Source organism: Onychostruthus taczanowskii, unplaced genomic scaffold (assembly GCF_017590055.1).
Source record: "Onychostruthus taczanowskii isolate IOZ18803 unplaced genomic scaffold, ASM1759005v1 scaffold15, whole genome shotgun sequence".
Classification (NCBI taxonomy): Eukaryota; Metazoa; Chordata; class Aves; order Passeriformes; family Passeridae; genus Onychostruthus; species Onychostruthus taczanowskii.
The window spans coordinates 14,849,478-14,864,921 of NW_024498685.1; the positions used below are offsets into that span (position 1 = coordinate 14,849,478).

Consider the following 15,444-nt stretch of genomic DNA (forward strand, 5'->3'; position numbering starts at 1 on the left):
GGACATGACTTTGGCTTTAAGCCCTAAGGTAGAACAAAAATACTGACAAACACAGTGATCTGTCCTGTGTCAGACATTATTCTAAGCCATAGTATTGAATGAAAAAGTGCTTTTGCTAAAAACACACACCAACAAGAGGAAGCATACCTACAAACTTCACAATTCTTTAGAACCTTGGACAGTTCAGGTGGGGTCTTGATATGGGCTGGGGGACAAAGGTGTTTAGGGGGTTTTTTGTGTGCTTTATAAAACAGTAATACAAAACTCAGGAAGTTTGACTTCTACTCCCCTCCCCCTGCTTCAAGATATACCCTTTATTTTGAAAAGTAGTATCACTCAAACACAAGTGACGGATTATTTCCAAATCTCAGGGGTTTAGAAATATTGAGAATTAGGGGCAATTTTTTTTAATTACTAAAGGAAAAAAAAAAAAAAATCTGAAGTTGGGTCAAGTCTCCCTGTCTAGGAAAAGACAAGACCTTCTCAGGAGACGTGTTTTAGCTCATATGCCTTGCTTTCCCCAACATCCCTAATTTGATGAGGTCAACAGATTCATCAATAAACACAGAAAAGAAGTGGGGAAGTTTCAGTTGTCATCACAAACTAGAAGAAATAGCCCTAGCTCCTGAGGAAAGATGCAGAAGATACAAAGGTACTCTATTTTCTTGAACAGTTACAAACACTTAATCTTGAAGAAATAGGTATAGCAAATTACATAACTTCCATCTAGACAGGATAACCATAAATTCAAACAAAGCTGCTTACAAGGGCTCTTTGACTGACTCAAAACTAAGACTTGACAATTTCTGGGCACATCTTCCTATTAGCTATGACTTTAGTAACTCAAGATGAAGAATGAAGAATCCTGAGCAGTGTTCACAGTAACAGTTACAACGTTAAGCACTGTGAGTAAGAATACTGTTCCACTTAGCGCCGTGGATACCGGCTTGAGCAGGTGTCACTGATCCGAACAGGCAGTACTCCAACGCATTTCAAATGCTTGTAAACCACAAATTACTATAAAAGTGCCCATTTATAACCTCCCAGTCATATGTGCATGGTCACAGAACTGCTCAGGTGAGGAAGGGACCTCCTGGGATCCTCTAGTTAAACCTCCCTGCTCAAGCAGGAGGACCAGGCAGAGCCAGCTGCCCAAGACTGTGCCCAGGGAAATCTCCAGGAATTCTGGAGACTTTATAACCTTTATAACCTGTCTGGCAGCACATTCCAGCGTTTGACCACCCTCATGGTAAAAAATTTCTTTTGTTGAGATGAAGCTTCCCACGTTTTATTTTGTGCCCATTGCCTTGTTTGTCACTGGGCTCTGAGAGGAGTCTGAATGTCTCTTCAATTCCCCCTCCCCAGGTATTTATACATCTAAGATCCCTGCAAGTCTCCTTTTTTCCAGCCAAATATGAAAGATTGTCCAGGTCCCTCTGTAATCTTCATGAACCTTTGCTGGACTTTCTTCAATGAGCATGTGTCTTCCTTCTACTGGGGAGCCAAGAGCAGGACACAAGCACCTAAAGATGGCAAATCAACACACAAGTACTGATTCTCATACCTTTTAACATAAACCCAGAATAAATTTGTTTAAAAAGTATGAAGTTCACTTTGCAGAAGTGATTCATGTTGAGCTGCCCAAGTCAAAAAGTCTCTTGTCTGCCATACTTCGACAAAAACTTCCAAAATGTAATTTAAAGAAAAAAAAAGTACTATGAAAAAGACAGAGCTCTAAGGTAATCAGAAATAGTGATACTCCAAAAAAATATGCTAACAGTGCTGATGCAAAGAAACAGTAAGAATTGGAGTTGTTATGGTGTTGAACAGAAACTCCTGGGCACATTTCACCTTCTGTCATAGGTCTATTATCCCCTTAAAACAAGTTTCATTAGCACTAATAAAAAGAAAGCTGCAACAAGGAAATTGGACTCCCTCAACTGTTAATTTAGGAGCTCTTCTGATTAGCATCTATTTGTAACATGCTGCTACAAATAATTATTTATACCCAGGAGCATATTAGCTCTTGCTTCTTAAAAAGGAAGAAGGGCTCACTTACTTTTCTAATAACATTATTCAAAGTAGACAATTTCCATATTCCATCATAAGAAAACATCTAGTGTTTACTACCACCAGTAAAAGAACATAATAGTCACTTTACTCTTTCATTCAGAATGCCTTTACCATTTAAAGAATCAGCTTAGAAGGCCTTGCCCGAAACATAACCTGAAATGAAGCAGAGCAACACAGGAATTCCATAGCAAAAGCATCAGTTGAGCATGAAAAGCAGAGAACAGACTCTGACAATGTGGGTAAGATAATCAGTAAAGTCTCAAGGCCACATGGAAGAGGATGGAAGAATCTACAGAATGCATGAAAGTAGAAAATTCTGGGAATAAATTTTAAAAAATGTATTTACAGAGACAACAGAAGTTAAGAACACGATGCAACACAGAAAAAAAACCTCCAGCAGCAAGGTTCTGACATGCCTGTAATCCACAAAAAGTTAATTACTGTGATATGTGCTTATCACAGATTAATACATACTTTCACATGAGATGATCCAAAGGTAAAACTAAACTCAGAAACATTTCTGGGAACTATATTTATACTGCCCACAGTCAGATCTAGCTTGAATCCAAGGCTTTCTAGAAAAAAAGAAACTCTTTAATGAAATGCAGACTTCAGCTGAGAAAGGCACAAATAAGCTTCAGCTACTCAAGTCCCAGAGAGCAGCACACGGTACAAGAAAGGCATGAAGCACCTTTGAGACAGCTTACCCTAAAAGCACTGTTATCAGGTTACTGGATTCCTGGAGAGGGCATATGATGCATCTGCTTCCATCTAATAAGCAGGTGTTCCATGAAAAGCTTCTCTCTAATCCCTTTGTTCCAAACATTCAGAAGAATGAGAACAAAATTGCAATCACATGTAACAAGAACAAATAGACAGAACAAGTGTCATGGGGCAAAGTAGAAAGTACTTATGACTCAGAAGGGCTGACTTTTCCCTTCTAAACTGAGTTATGACATCCACAGGAAACAGTACTGCAGTGCCACAAAAACACAACAGTGATGTGAAACTGCAGCATCAACAAGCAGGAATTCCCCACATTCTGCTGCTGAACCCCAGACTGATTTTACAATCTCCAGAAAGGAAAATACTTCAATAACATGCTTCTTCAATGCTCACAAACCTTCAACTTTGTATTGTAAATCTAAGTTGATGTTTTTTCTGGAAAAGTACAGTCTACACAGACACATCCACAGGTATACAGGTGAAGAACTGAACTCCTTGAAACAAGGCTAGTCATTTTTCTCTCTCTGTAGCTACTGTAGCTGCCTTTCTGCAGCTATTCATACAAGAAGGACAAAGTACAACTGCTGGAAAATGCCTCGGGTAGATTCTCACATGACCAGCCTCACTCAGAGGTCTCCAGGCTCTGGAGCCACATCCTCCAGGTCATTTCACCCAGCAGGTGAAAGTCACTGTCTGCAGGATTTAGGGGGTCAGATGATCAGGAGCAAGATCGTCTGGTGTTAAAAATACCTAAAAAAAAGCAGGAAGCAAGCAGGTCTGCATGACTGCTCTGTGCCAAGTGCTGCTGAGCTGCTGGGGCTCCGTGCAGGACAGCAGCACAGCAGCACAGAGCCAGCAGTGCCTGCAGCACACCGAGCTGCTGTAACCTTCACACGGCTCTTCTGGCCTGCAAACCACACGCACTTCAGCTGCAAGGTGTGGGGGCTGGTTTGGACTGCAATGGGCGACAACACGGGAAAGTTTTTGGTGCAGTTTTTCTTTTGGTGAAGGGGGAGGAGTTTGTTTTGGGTTTTTTTTAATGCCAGAAAAAAAAAAAAAAGTTACTTATTTTTCACCTTTGTTTCTGAAGAATATTCCTCTACCTCAAAACAGTCAACATCAGGTAACTAGTTAACATTTTGAAACTGATGAATTGGCTTTACAAATTTTGTGATGCTGATTAAAACAGCTAGAGACTTTTAAATAATAATAATAGTTTAAAAAAGCTAATAGGAAAGGAGCCTAAGAGTTTATTCTAAATCCAAGAACTAATTTGCTGTTCCTCCCCCAGAAGATTTGACATGAAATGCCTGGGGCTGGGGAGGGAGGGGCAGAGGGACAGGAACGAAACTCTCTTGCACTGTTCCCTTCCAACGTTACAAGACTGCAGCAGAAGTTCTCCCCCTTTACGGGGACTCCCCCAAGCTGTGCCTGAACAAACATGGATTCCCTGTAATCACAGCCTCAGCCATCGATAAGCGCCCCTCTATCCCGCACAGCTGAACTACACACGGCACACCACTTACATAAAATGCCACTGCAGTTTCTGCCCCACACAAACCTTTAGAAACAGGGGACCGAGACTGTCAAGCTTCATCAGAAGCTTCCACAGACTGGAGAAACCAACCCAGCCTCCAAGGACATCCAGTCCTGCTGGCATTTCCCACTGACTGGGACACTGCGTTCAAGGCACACCTCAAATTACAGATTTTCCACAAAACATCAGTAATGCAGCCCAGTCTGCAGCCCTAACTTTTCTTATTCTTCTCCTCGCTCATCGCTTCTCCATTTGGAGCCATCAGCACTGCTCTTGTGGATTCAGCCCTTCCTCTTCATGTGGCAATTGCTTTCTCAACTGCTGAAGGGGGTGATGTGCCAAAACCAGCTGAGCAATAAACACCTCACTTGAAAAATGTTAACAGCACTGAGATACAAAATAAAGTTAGCTTCCTTTGTTTCCCAGACACTAACATTTTCAATTACTTCAATGCTTTTAAACCCACGCTCAGTCTGTTTAAATAAACTAAAAAATATTCTGACAAGTTCAGAACTCTGAACCAAATGACAGTTTGTTATAAAAAGAATACCATGATCAACACAAGCAAAGAAATTAGATCAGCAGCCAGAAAATACTGCCTGAAGAGAAGCTACTGAGTGCAAGTCAGGATGAAAAATCCAAGAAAAAAAGATAAAAGCTAATATGGCAAACATAGAAGTAGGTGGGTGGTTGTTTCACTGGCGAAAGTACAATTTTTTTTAAGCCTTGGGTCCATCCCATTCACATTTTGTAGCTGAAGGAAAAAACCTTTGCAAATTACAAAGTGTTGCAGTAGTAAAATCATGCAAAGTGTTGATAAGTGCAAAGACATGTAAATCTAGGAGAAAAAAAAAACAAACAAAAACCAAAAAAACCACAGTACCATAAAACAAGGAAGGCCCAAATATTTCACAGAATTTAAAAAAGCAAATTAATCCAACTTATTTGGAAATGATAGGTGCTTGCAGGATTTGCATGGGGGGGTTATGGAGTGTCTTTATGAAAAATTTAATCCCCTTTGCAAAACAGATTCTTTCCACCTCTCCTCAGGTTTCATCCAGGACAGGAGCACTGTTTGCCAGCCTAACGCATTCATGACTTTAGATCTTTGAATGATTCCTCAACAAATTTTTTCCCACATGTATCATTCCAGTCTACCCAAATAATGGTATAAACTAACACTATTGGTATTAAGCCTTTTCACCAACAAAAACAGGCAGCCTTTATTGTCAATGCTAAATATTATTTCAGAATGGTAAGAAATACTGATGGTTTTTCCTGCACTGTAACATTACACTGCAGAGAAGAAAATGTGTATTATCCTACTGAATCCCTCTCTGCCACCAGACTTACAAGAGGCAGACAATCATGGGATAAAAGAACCCTGAATCAGCACTACTGAAGTGCTAACTAATTCTCCCATACTGTAAGCAAACATTGATCTTCCTTGAATCTCCTCAAAAGAGAAAAAATAAGGAATTCTTCAGGCGGGCAACAAACTCCAATCTGTGAGTGCATTTTTACATAGGAAGGGTAATACCTCTTTAAAAGAGTAAAGAGTTAAAACAATTAAGTCTCTATATTTCATTAAGAATCACGCAGAATATAATAACTGGAACACCCCTGTTTTGAGCTAGAAGAGCATTTTTAAGTGAAATTAAAAAAAAAATTCTCATGTTCACAACAGCCAGTTTCTAAATTTAGCAAGCAGTGAGTTTCTCAGCAGAAGTTTGGGAGGGATATCCAAAGATTCCTTCCAACCAGAACTACTCAACATTGCTATTACTAAAAAACAGCCATTCCAGAACCAAAAGTGTGTACTGCAAAAAGCAGAGAAAGCAAACCTCAAAGTTCAGGAGTCAGAAAATCAAGCACCCAATTCCATACAGCCCCTAGGACATTTTTAGCTGACAACTGCACAAAGTACACAAAGATGAGTGTTTAGGCAGAAAAATTCTGTTTCTCCCTAGCAATGTGGGATAACTTGAGCATTTATACTGCCCTGTAGGGACAAAATTCACCTATAACTTCATATAAAGGAGATACATTACAGTATAGCTGCTTCCATTTCAAAAGGTGATGCTACTGATGTTATAGCCTTGCTGATAAATAACACAATACAAATTCAACTCTTCAGTGCTTAAATTATTCTATTTTCATCTCCCAGCCTACATTTATGTTTTATGCTATGGTGCAAAAAAAAATTTCAATGTTAAGATATATACCTAATTTGAGGTACTTATAAATCTTAGGGAAAGCAAGGATTAAGCATTAACCTATCCTAACTACAGTTTAAAAGTGGTTTAGCTGACTAAACAAATTAACACTCAACAGTAAATTTTTGCAAGAGAAGTTAATTAACTTTTTCAAATCAAACTCTGGACTCTTCAACTGCTTACTAAGTGTTCTGACCCAAGAATTACTAAGAGCAAAGGTAGCAAATGGCAGAGTTCACCAGAAGAAGCAGCAGTTCATTAAACCTATCCTTGTCCTGTCATTAAACCTATTCTTTGTCCGCTTTGCTGTTGGATTAGTCAGGCACGTTCTCCATGCAGCACAGGAGTCCCACCCTCATCTCCCTGCTAAACACACCCACCTACAGGGAGGACTCCCGGGCAGCATCCTCCTGCTCACTGACAGAGAGAGAGGCAGCACCTTTCTGCATTCTGCAGGCACACCACGAATCAATCTGCACTGCCACCGCTGCTGCTGGAGCCCGCTCCAAACCACGGGCACTGCTGCTCCTGACACACTCAGCGCAGCCTCAGCACCAGCCACAGTGTCAAAAATAAAAATAAAAATAAAAGGCCACTGAAGGGCCTCGTGAATGGAATGCTCTTCCACTGTTCTACAGGAAAACACCCAGCTGAAAAGTTGTGTTCTTAAAGTAACTTGATAAAACGAAACTCAAGACATCTTTTAGACAGAAACCGCTAACCACAGACAGTGATCTCCTACTTCACTTCCGTGTGACCAGTCAACAGAGATCCTGTTCTACACCAATGGTACTGGTATTTTTTATTCTGTTAATTGTTTCCTGCAAAGGGAGTGGCAGAAGGAGGCAACATATTTTTTCTTAAAGCTACTACCACTTTACCCAAAGGACAGAGTCATCCCTGCTTAACAAGATAATGTTTCGGTTTCGTTTTTCAACAATCCCAAATGAAAGACAAAAATTTTTTGCTGAGAACTGCAGTCATCAGAGAACCATAAAAATAAAACTATTTATAACTTTATGTAGCCCTGCAAAGTGCAGCAAGTTGGGTTATGCTTATGGACCCCTTCCAACTCAAGATATTCTATGAACTTTAACAACCTCATTTAGCTTTACACGTTGTAAAGCTATTTCCATTGCAGCTCAAGATATTGGGACTGTGCATTACTTATGGCCACTGCCTCAAACAGATTATTTAGAAAAAGCTCATTAGCTTTATTTCCATGCTTAGGGGACTGTCACGTGTCAAGTTCCATTTTTCTTTCAAGACATCAGAACATTTCAGTCAAATTACATGCCATTACCTCAACGTGCTCAGCTTTCCTATACAAATTAGTTCAGCAGCTCTCCGAAGAGGAACTCCATTGAAATGAGACACCTCCACGTAATAACAGCTGAGTAACACAGCTGAGCATATAACAAAACGCTCAACTAACCACAGGCTGAACCGCTATTTCAGCCAGACAAATTGGCTAGAGTTTTTAAGTCCGGAGGCCATGTTAAGTATATTCCAGAAGCACAAAAGCAGCCAAACCTCCGGCAGATGACTCGTCGTAAGTCCGAATGCCTGCTCACCTAGAGCAGCAGGCAGCCGCGGTGCTTCTGCCAGGAGCAGCGAGCACGGCCCTGAGCGGGGCTGCTGCAAACGAAACCGCCAGCCTAAACCCCAGCCCGGCTGCGAACACAAGACAGATATTTATTACGGTTTTTATTGCAGGAAGCACACGACAAGGCTGCGCCGCCGGTGGGAGCGCCCCGGGCTGCGTTACGGCCTGCTCCGACGGCCCGTGCCCCGCTCCACGAACACGCCCAGCCGGCAGCGACACGGCGCGGGGGACGCCAGCAGCGGCTCCCGTTCCTTCCCTCGGCCCGGCTCCGGAGCTCTCCCCGCCGCCAGCGCGGGCAGCCGAGCTCCGGCGGGGAGGGCACGGCAGGAGGAGGACGCAAGCGGGCGGCGGGGAGGACGGAAGGAGGGAGGGAAGGAAGGAGGCAGCCGGGGATGCTGCGCGCCGCCCCGCCCCGCCGCCGGGCCGCCCAGCAAATGGGGCTCCGCGCAGGGGGCTGCGGCGGCGAGCGGGGGAAGGAGGGAGGGGAGGAAACAAGGCGGCAGCTCCCCCGCACAATGGCCGCCCGCCCTCGCCCCTGCCTCGCCTGCTGCTCCCCTCCCTGCCGGCCCGGGCTGCCGCATCCCCGCGCGAAGCGGCCCGCGGACCCCCGTACCTGCAGCGTCACCTCCTCGGGTCTCCAGTGCGGGCGCAGTCGGCGCAGGAGCTGCAGGGCGCCCTGGCGATAGCCGGGCCCCTCCCGCTCGCTGACCGTGATGTCCAGCTTGGGCACCTCCGGCGAGCCAGGCGGGACGTGGATGTAGTTGGACATGACAGCGGGCAGGACGCGGCGAGACACGGGGACACGAGAGTAGGCGGCCCTCGCTGGTGCTCCCTCCGCGGCGGAGCCGGCAACTGACGGGGAAATTTCCACTTGGGCTCCCGATAAAGCGGCTCCACCTCCCCGGCTGCAGCGCGGAGCAGCTTGGGAGAGCGGGTGGAGCCTGCCCCCAGCCCGTCCCCTCAGGCGCCCGCCCGTCACTTTCGGAGCCCCGCTGTCCCCTCAGGCACCCGCCCGTCCTCCCCTGAACCCTGCTGTCCCCTCAGGCACCCGCGCGTCCCCTCCTGAGCCCCGCTGTCCCCTCGATCACCCTGCCCAGGAAGGGATTTACCGAAAATGCCCGGGGCTGCTGCGGGACAGCGGCCGTGAAGGAATGCGGGCAGCTCCCGGGCGAGCGGCTGGCCCTCGCCGGGCTCGGAGCTGCCCGCTGCGGTTGATTTTTTGTCTTTGGTTTGGTCCCGGCTTTCGGAAGCCCTCGCCGCGTCTCCCCTCAGGGCGCGCACCTGCTCGGCGCCTTGAGCCGCTCCTTCCACACAGCCGCTACGTTCTTTCATTTTTCCCCTCACGTATTTTATGCTGGAAATCTCGTTGCCTTGAAGTTATTTTCGGCGGAAGAAAAAAAAAAAAAAGAAAAAAAAAAGAAAAAAAAAAAAAAGTAGAGCTCAGACTACACCACAGGTTGTGTGGTGGAAAAAAAAAAGGAGAAGAATCCCATCTTTTTTAGAAATATTTTGAAGCTCCCTATAACAGTCCTACGAGTACCTGCCTCCTTTCATATTCTGTGCTCTTCCCACAGAGGAAACCCCGACCAAGGTGTTCTCTGTAAGAAATGAATTGAATTAGATGAAGACACAAGAACTACGTAAACAGAGGTCCAGCTGTCCCCTGGAGAGCTGGTACTCTGAAACAGACCCAGATCAGGGCATCTTTAATCTCAGTATTCTTTTCCATCTAAACTTTGATTCAGACCAAGTATTTAAAATCTTGAGAGCCAGGAATCTGTCTAGGAGAGCTCGAAAATAATTTTTCCTTCTGCTGTATTTTAAATTAAAATTTAATGTTTTCGGGTTTATGTTATTAGTGTAAGTTTGTTATTCTACATTAATAGGATTTTTTTATCAAGCATTGAAGGGGAAGGAACTTCGGGATCTGAATCAAATTTCAAATGCCACAAAATTTCACCCATTTCTTCCATTAGCCCATTTCCTTGTTTGAAAGTAACGATACTTTGAAATTCAAATGCTTTGAAAAAATAGTTTTCTTTTAACACACTCACCTTCATACACTGTTTAGCCCTATAAGTCAATATTACCATAGAGGCATGATATCACCCTACCAGATCAAGCATGTGATTCATAGTGGCCTCTGCTTCTGCTTAGGCAGTCTGGTAGATGATAAACTAAGATTTATTTATAGATTAAGGCCAAAGAGATGTTTTGTTGAAATAAAAAGGTTGAATGCTCCAGCTTCCAAATGTTCATTTCAGCAAGAACTGGTCTAAACAGAGATTCCATCTTGCTAACGCTGGGAATAATAAATACACCCACCAGAATGTTTCAGTTATTAACTCTGAGAAGCCTTGTGAATTTACCCAAGTCTGATTAGATTTCCATAAGTTGTATTTTTAACATAGAAGGGGGAAGCTGGAGAAGTTATGGTGCTTAGATTGCTTGGGAATGATGAGAGCTGAACTTCTGTGTATTAAATATTTACATAGGACGTGAAAGAACCTTGAACATTTAGACAGTAGCACTCCCATCTTTCTGGTCATGGTATAAAGACACATCATTTTGGCTTGTCCTCAAGGTGCATTGGGAATTCTTAATTCCTAGGGTTTTATTTAAAAAATTCCTTATTTTCTTAATTCCTGTTATTTTAATCAAGAAAAGTTATAGTTAGCTACTCGCCTGGTTTCTTTCCCTTTTGATCTTTTATTTCCCACAAATATCTGCTGTGTCCAGATCAAACCCCAGAAAATGTGTTTTCTCTTAATGCTTGGTACGTTTGCAGGTACACCACACCAAACCAAACTCATTCCAAGGCTGGTCAGAGATGTTCAGTGCAAGGAACTGAAGAAAACAGGATGTTTTGCTTCTCTCCCAGGCCTGTGCTCTACCAGTCTGACCTGCTTATCCTCCTTGTTCTGCCACTCTCTTTTCCTTTTCTGCTATTCAGGAACCAGGTTGTGCCATTTAATTTATTCCTACACTTTTCACCTTGCCTTTATGTCAGTGCTGGATGCTTTATAAATGCTTGAAAAAAAAAAAAAAAGAAAAAGAAAAGAAAAATAAAAGGCATAAAGAGCAACATCAGGATCAGAACCAGTTTTAACTTCCCAGGTGCAGTTCACCTGGCTGCTTTCCAGAGCCACTAATTCAGTAATTGCTTCAGAAGGACTCATTGCATAAATGTGACTAGAAATAGGACCCCTTCTAGCCATAATTAATTTTAATAGCCTTTTGCAAAGTAGTGTTTCAAAATGCTTTATATCGTCCTAATCTCACAAGTAAAAAACTGAGTCATCAGAAGGTTTAAATCTGCCATTAGACCAGACACAGTTTTGGACTTGGACGCAATTTGGCTCGGACACAATTTTCTGACTTCCAGTCCTGTGCTTTGATCACAGGATTTCTTCGGTGCATTCAAGCATATCATTTCTGTTCATTGTCCCACATGTATTATTTGTGTCAGGATGAATCACATCTCTGCACACATGGTATAAAACTGTAAGTCAGCTCTTACATATTTATTTATTTATTATATTAATTTTTTAAATGCCTGGTGGCTTAGCATCCACCCAGCAGCATCCAGCAGCATCCTAGCAACAACTCTTGACACACAAAGTTGATCATTCTGTCATGTTTATTGTATTCTGTAAACAGATTTTGTTTTAATCTCAGGGAAGATGAGCTTGAAATAGTTTATTTTATAAAAATCTTGACAGTTTAGAAATTTCTTAAAGATGGATACTGCTTGGTATGTTATTGAAACGGTAAAAAGTCCTCTCTGGTGCAAGTTGCTTGACACAATAATAGGTTGTAGCTTTTTCAAGTGTATTTTGAAAGCTGTGTGAGACAGAGTAAAAAGCCTCAGGGCTCATTGCAGTTTCCCAGCTTGATTTTCCAGCAGGCTCCGGGCTGTCACTCATGTGACAGTTCCACAAGAGGACCTAGTTCCTGACCACCTAAGCCCTTTTTCCAGCATGGCAGTGCTGAGGTGCACAGTGTACTGTGTTACAGGGGCTCCTCCAGCTGCTCAGGGTTTCACAGGGAAGTCTCAGAAGCTTCTGGAGGAAGGCTGGACATCTGTGAACGGCCTTGGCTACCCCCAGGGCCTCTCCAGTGAGTTCCCTCCGTGCTGCCATGAGCTGTGTGTGAACAGTGACCCAGTCACACCCTGCTGGAAACCTCCGCAAACTCAACCAGCCCCTGGGCCAGGCCTGCTAGTTCAACTCAACACCAGCAAGAGGCAAACCTGACAAAACCTGCCCAGCCATAGGAACAAAGACATGCTTGCACTTCAGCAGGTGCTAAATCAAAACAAGCAGCTTAGAAAGGAGTTCTGCAGCTTCTCCATTTTCTGCACGCTGTATGTTTGTTTAGGTCTAGTTATAAAACAATATAGCCACTGAGTTAAAAGAAAGAAGAAAAAAAATCTTCATTTTAGTTACGCTACTCAAAAAATACCTGTATCAAAAATAAGGGATTAAACAAAGCAACACAAAATCATAATTAAGGCCAGTGCCTGTATTCATTTTAATAGATTAAGCTGCATTTGAAAAGTAGTTACAAGTTGACTGATCCTTGACTAAACTTGAACTCTACATGTGTCCAGTGATTTACTCTATCCTGGTGTTTTTCTCAAGGCCAACAAGTACACATAATGCATAAGTACCCGAAAAGAGTCTACTTCAGCGGATTTAAAATCTCTTGCATTCAAGAATAAATTCTCCTGCAACAATACAGGAGGAGGAGTTGAATGGCTTTTGTACTTTCTAGAAATTTATGCTTTTCTAACATTTTATTGACTAACCAAACATCCTCCTACAACGGAAACTTATAACCACCAGCAATTTAAAACACAGTCTGTGAAAAGGACAGTATCAACTATGCATTTAAATGTCATGCAAGCTGTAAAAGAAGCCTAGAATACTTTTTCCTCTTCCTAAGGAACTATCAGAATGTCATTGTGTGTTCTCTAGTGAAATCTCTAATCCATTTTACAGTATAAAGGGGGGCAGAGAGGAGACGGCTGAGCTAAATTAAAACAATTAAAATCTGTGTAGGGAATTATCTTGAGGGACCGAGAGCACGGTTATCACACGTAAATGACTGCCACTGTAGATTGAGTGAGAAGGGAGACAGAAACCTCACGGAGGAGCGCTGGCCGAGGGGCAGCCCTCGGGTGCTGGTGACCAGAGTCCAGCTGGAAGCCTGCAGCTCGGTGTCCCCAAGGGCCAGCCTTGTTCCACTCACTGACCTGGTCTGCTGATGATACAGAGCTGGGAGGAGTGGCTGATCCCCCTGGCAGCCCAGCTGCCTGGCTGTGAACCTTGGACAGCTGGGCACAGCAGAGCTCCACAGGGGCAGACACGGTCCCTGCAGCGGGGGAAGAGCCCCAGCACCAGCACAGGCTGGGCACGGCTGCTGGAAAGCAGCTCTGCAGGGAAGCACCAGGGAGTCCTGCGGGACCAGAGGCTGTCATGAGCCAGCACTGTGTCCCTGTGGCCAGGAGGGCCAGTGGCATCCCAGTGGCAATGAGAAGAGCAGTGCCTGCAGGTCAAGGGGCCTTCTGTCCTCCTGCTTTCATCTGCCTTGGTGAGGCACCTCTGGAGGGCTGTGACCAGTTCTGGGCTCCCCAGGACAAGAAGGGCTAGGAAATGCTTGAGCCAGCCCAGTGGAGGGCTGTGGAGACCATGGGGGTCTGGAGCTCCAAAGAAAGGCTGGGAGAGCTGGAGAAGGGATGGCTCGGAGGGGACATCACCATGCTTCCCAAGGGCAGAACGTGCTGCTGCTCTGTGACAGGAAAAGGGGCAGTGGGCACAAACAAACACAGGAAGATCTGTCTGAAGAAAAGGGAAAACTTTACTTTGAAGGTGACAGGGCACTGGACAGGCTGCCCAGAGAGAACATTGGGTGTCCTTCTCTGGAGATACTCAAAACTCACCTGGACCTGACTCTGTACAACCTGCTCCAGGTGAGGAGAAAGGTTGGACCAGAGGATCTCCAGAGGTTCCTTCCAACCCCAACCATTTTGTGATTCTGTGGAAGGCAAAGAAGGGTATCAAAGAGGGCAGATGAGAGACAGAAGGGAAAGAGCAGGAAATTGTTGCAATTCTGTGTTAATGAGAGAAGAAATTATTAATCTGGTTTATGTGTCTTCCTCACACAAACACTATTCCCAGCAACTTTCTTGGTAGTTTCAAGAAGCCAAGGACTAAACAAATGAGAAATCATGCAAAAGTTGCATGCATTCTTGTGCTTATGACCAGCTCCTTTCCATTAAATTGACAGATGACCAGGAGGACTGGGCCAGCACCACAGCATCCTTTCCATAAGCATTCCAGCTTGTGCTGAGCCCCATGTGTCCAGCAGACTCCAAGCTGGATGCTCTTTTGGTGCCCCTGTGTGCACCTTCTTTCTAGGTCTTGCTTCCAACCTTGTTCAAAGCCCATTTCCTACAGAATTAAGGTTAACATGAGCAGATTTTGTGTCTGCCCTCCATTAATGATTCAAGAAGGAGCAACTTTAGAATTTCACTAGGCCATTAAATAGCAAGGATAGTTTCAAATCCTATAATTGGGAATGACTGAACAGGTGAAGCCTACAATGTGTAGGTCATCATGTCAGGCTGCTTTTGAAAGCCCTACAGATTGTTATTATTGTTTCCAGGATTATTTCATTATTCACCTTAGGGATTTTATTTGCTCCCAAAGCATTGGTTCTCAGGGGGCTGGCAAAAGGAGTATCGTGGGCACAACAGAAGAACAGCTCAGAACAGCCTGATATTTAATCATAGGTTGTAAATATCTCTTACAGACTTGTCTGTTTGCAACTGTCACTAAGCATAGAAAATTACTAAATTAGTCAGCTTCATTTCTATTTTTCTTAAGGGAGATCTTGGAACATTAGTTACATTACATTTCAGGTTTAAGGACAACAAAGCTATGTATTCCTCTTGGAAAAGTAAAAGAGTAGTATGATAGAAAATAAATAAAGTATAACAAAGTTATTGCAACTATACCAAAGGTAAAGGGGCAAATTTTGCTCAATTCTCCATCTTCTCTTCCACAGGGCTCCGGAGTTCTACAGCCACAGGAAGCACAGAGACCGCAGGGGAGGAGAATTGCTTCCCTGGCCCCTGCAGCTTGGACATCAGCATGAAGCAATCAGGAGGGTAATCAAGGAGAAAGGTATACAACAATTGCCGCAAGAACATTGTGTCTTACTAGGAGTTCCCAGTGCTAGCGAAATTCAGAGTTTAAGTTTTCTCAAAACATCTCGAAAGA

General features: G+C 43.9%; 1 protein-coding gene across 1 annotated transcript in view; it reads right to left on the bottom strand.

Annotated features, from left to right (window-relative positions):
• The window catches only part of ETNK1 (ethanolamine kinase 1), a 29,568-nt gene extending 20,171 nt beyond the window's left edge, over positions 1-9,397 (bottom strand). Inside the window, exons 1-2 of the mRNA XM_041398514.1 lie at positions 9,268-9,397; positions 8,772-9,010 (exon numbers count right to left, since the gene is read on the bottom strand). Coding sequence (XP_041254448.1) covers positions 8,772-8,927 — 156 coding nt within the window. The 5' untranslated portion in view covers positions 8,928-9,010; positions 9,268-9,397. The remainder of the gene's footprint in view (positions 1-8,771; positions 9,011-9,267) is intronic.
• Positions 9,398-15,444: the final 6,047 nt, after the last annotated feature.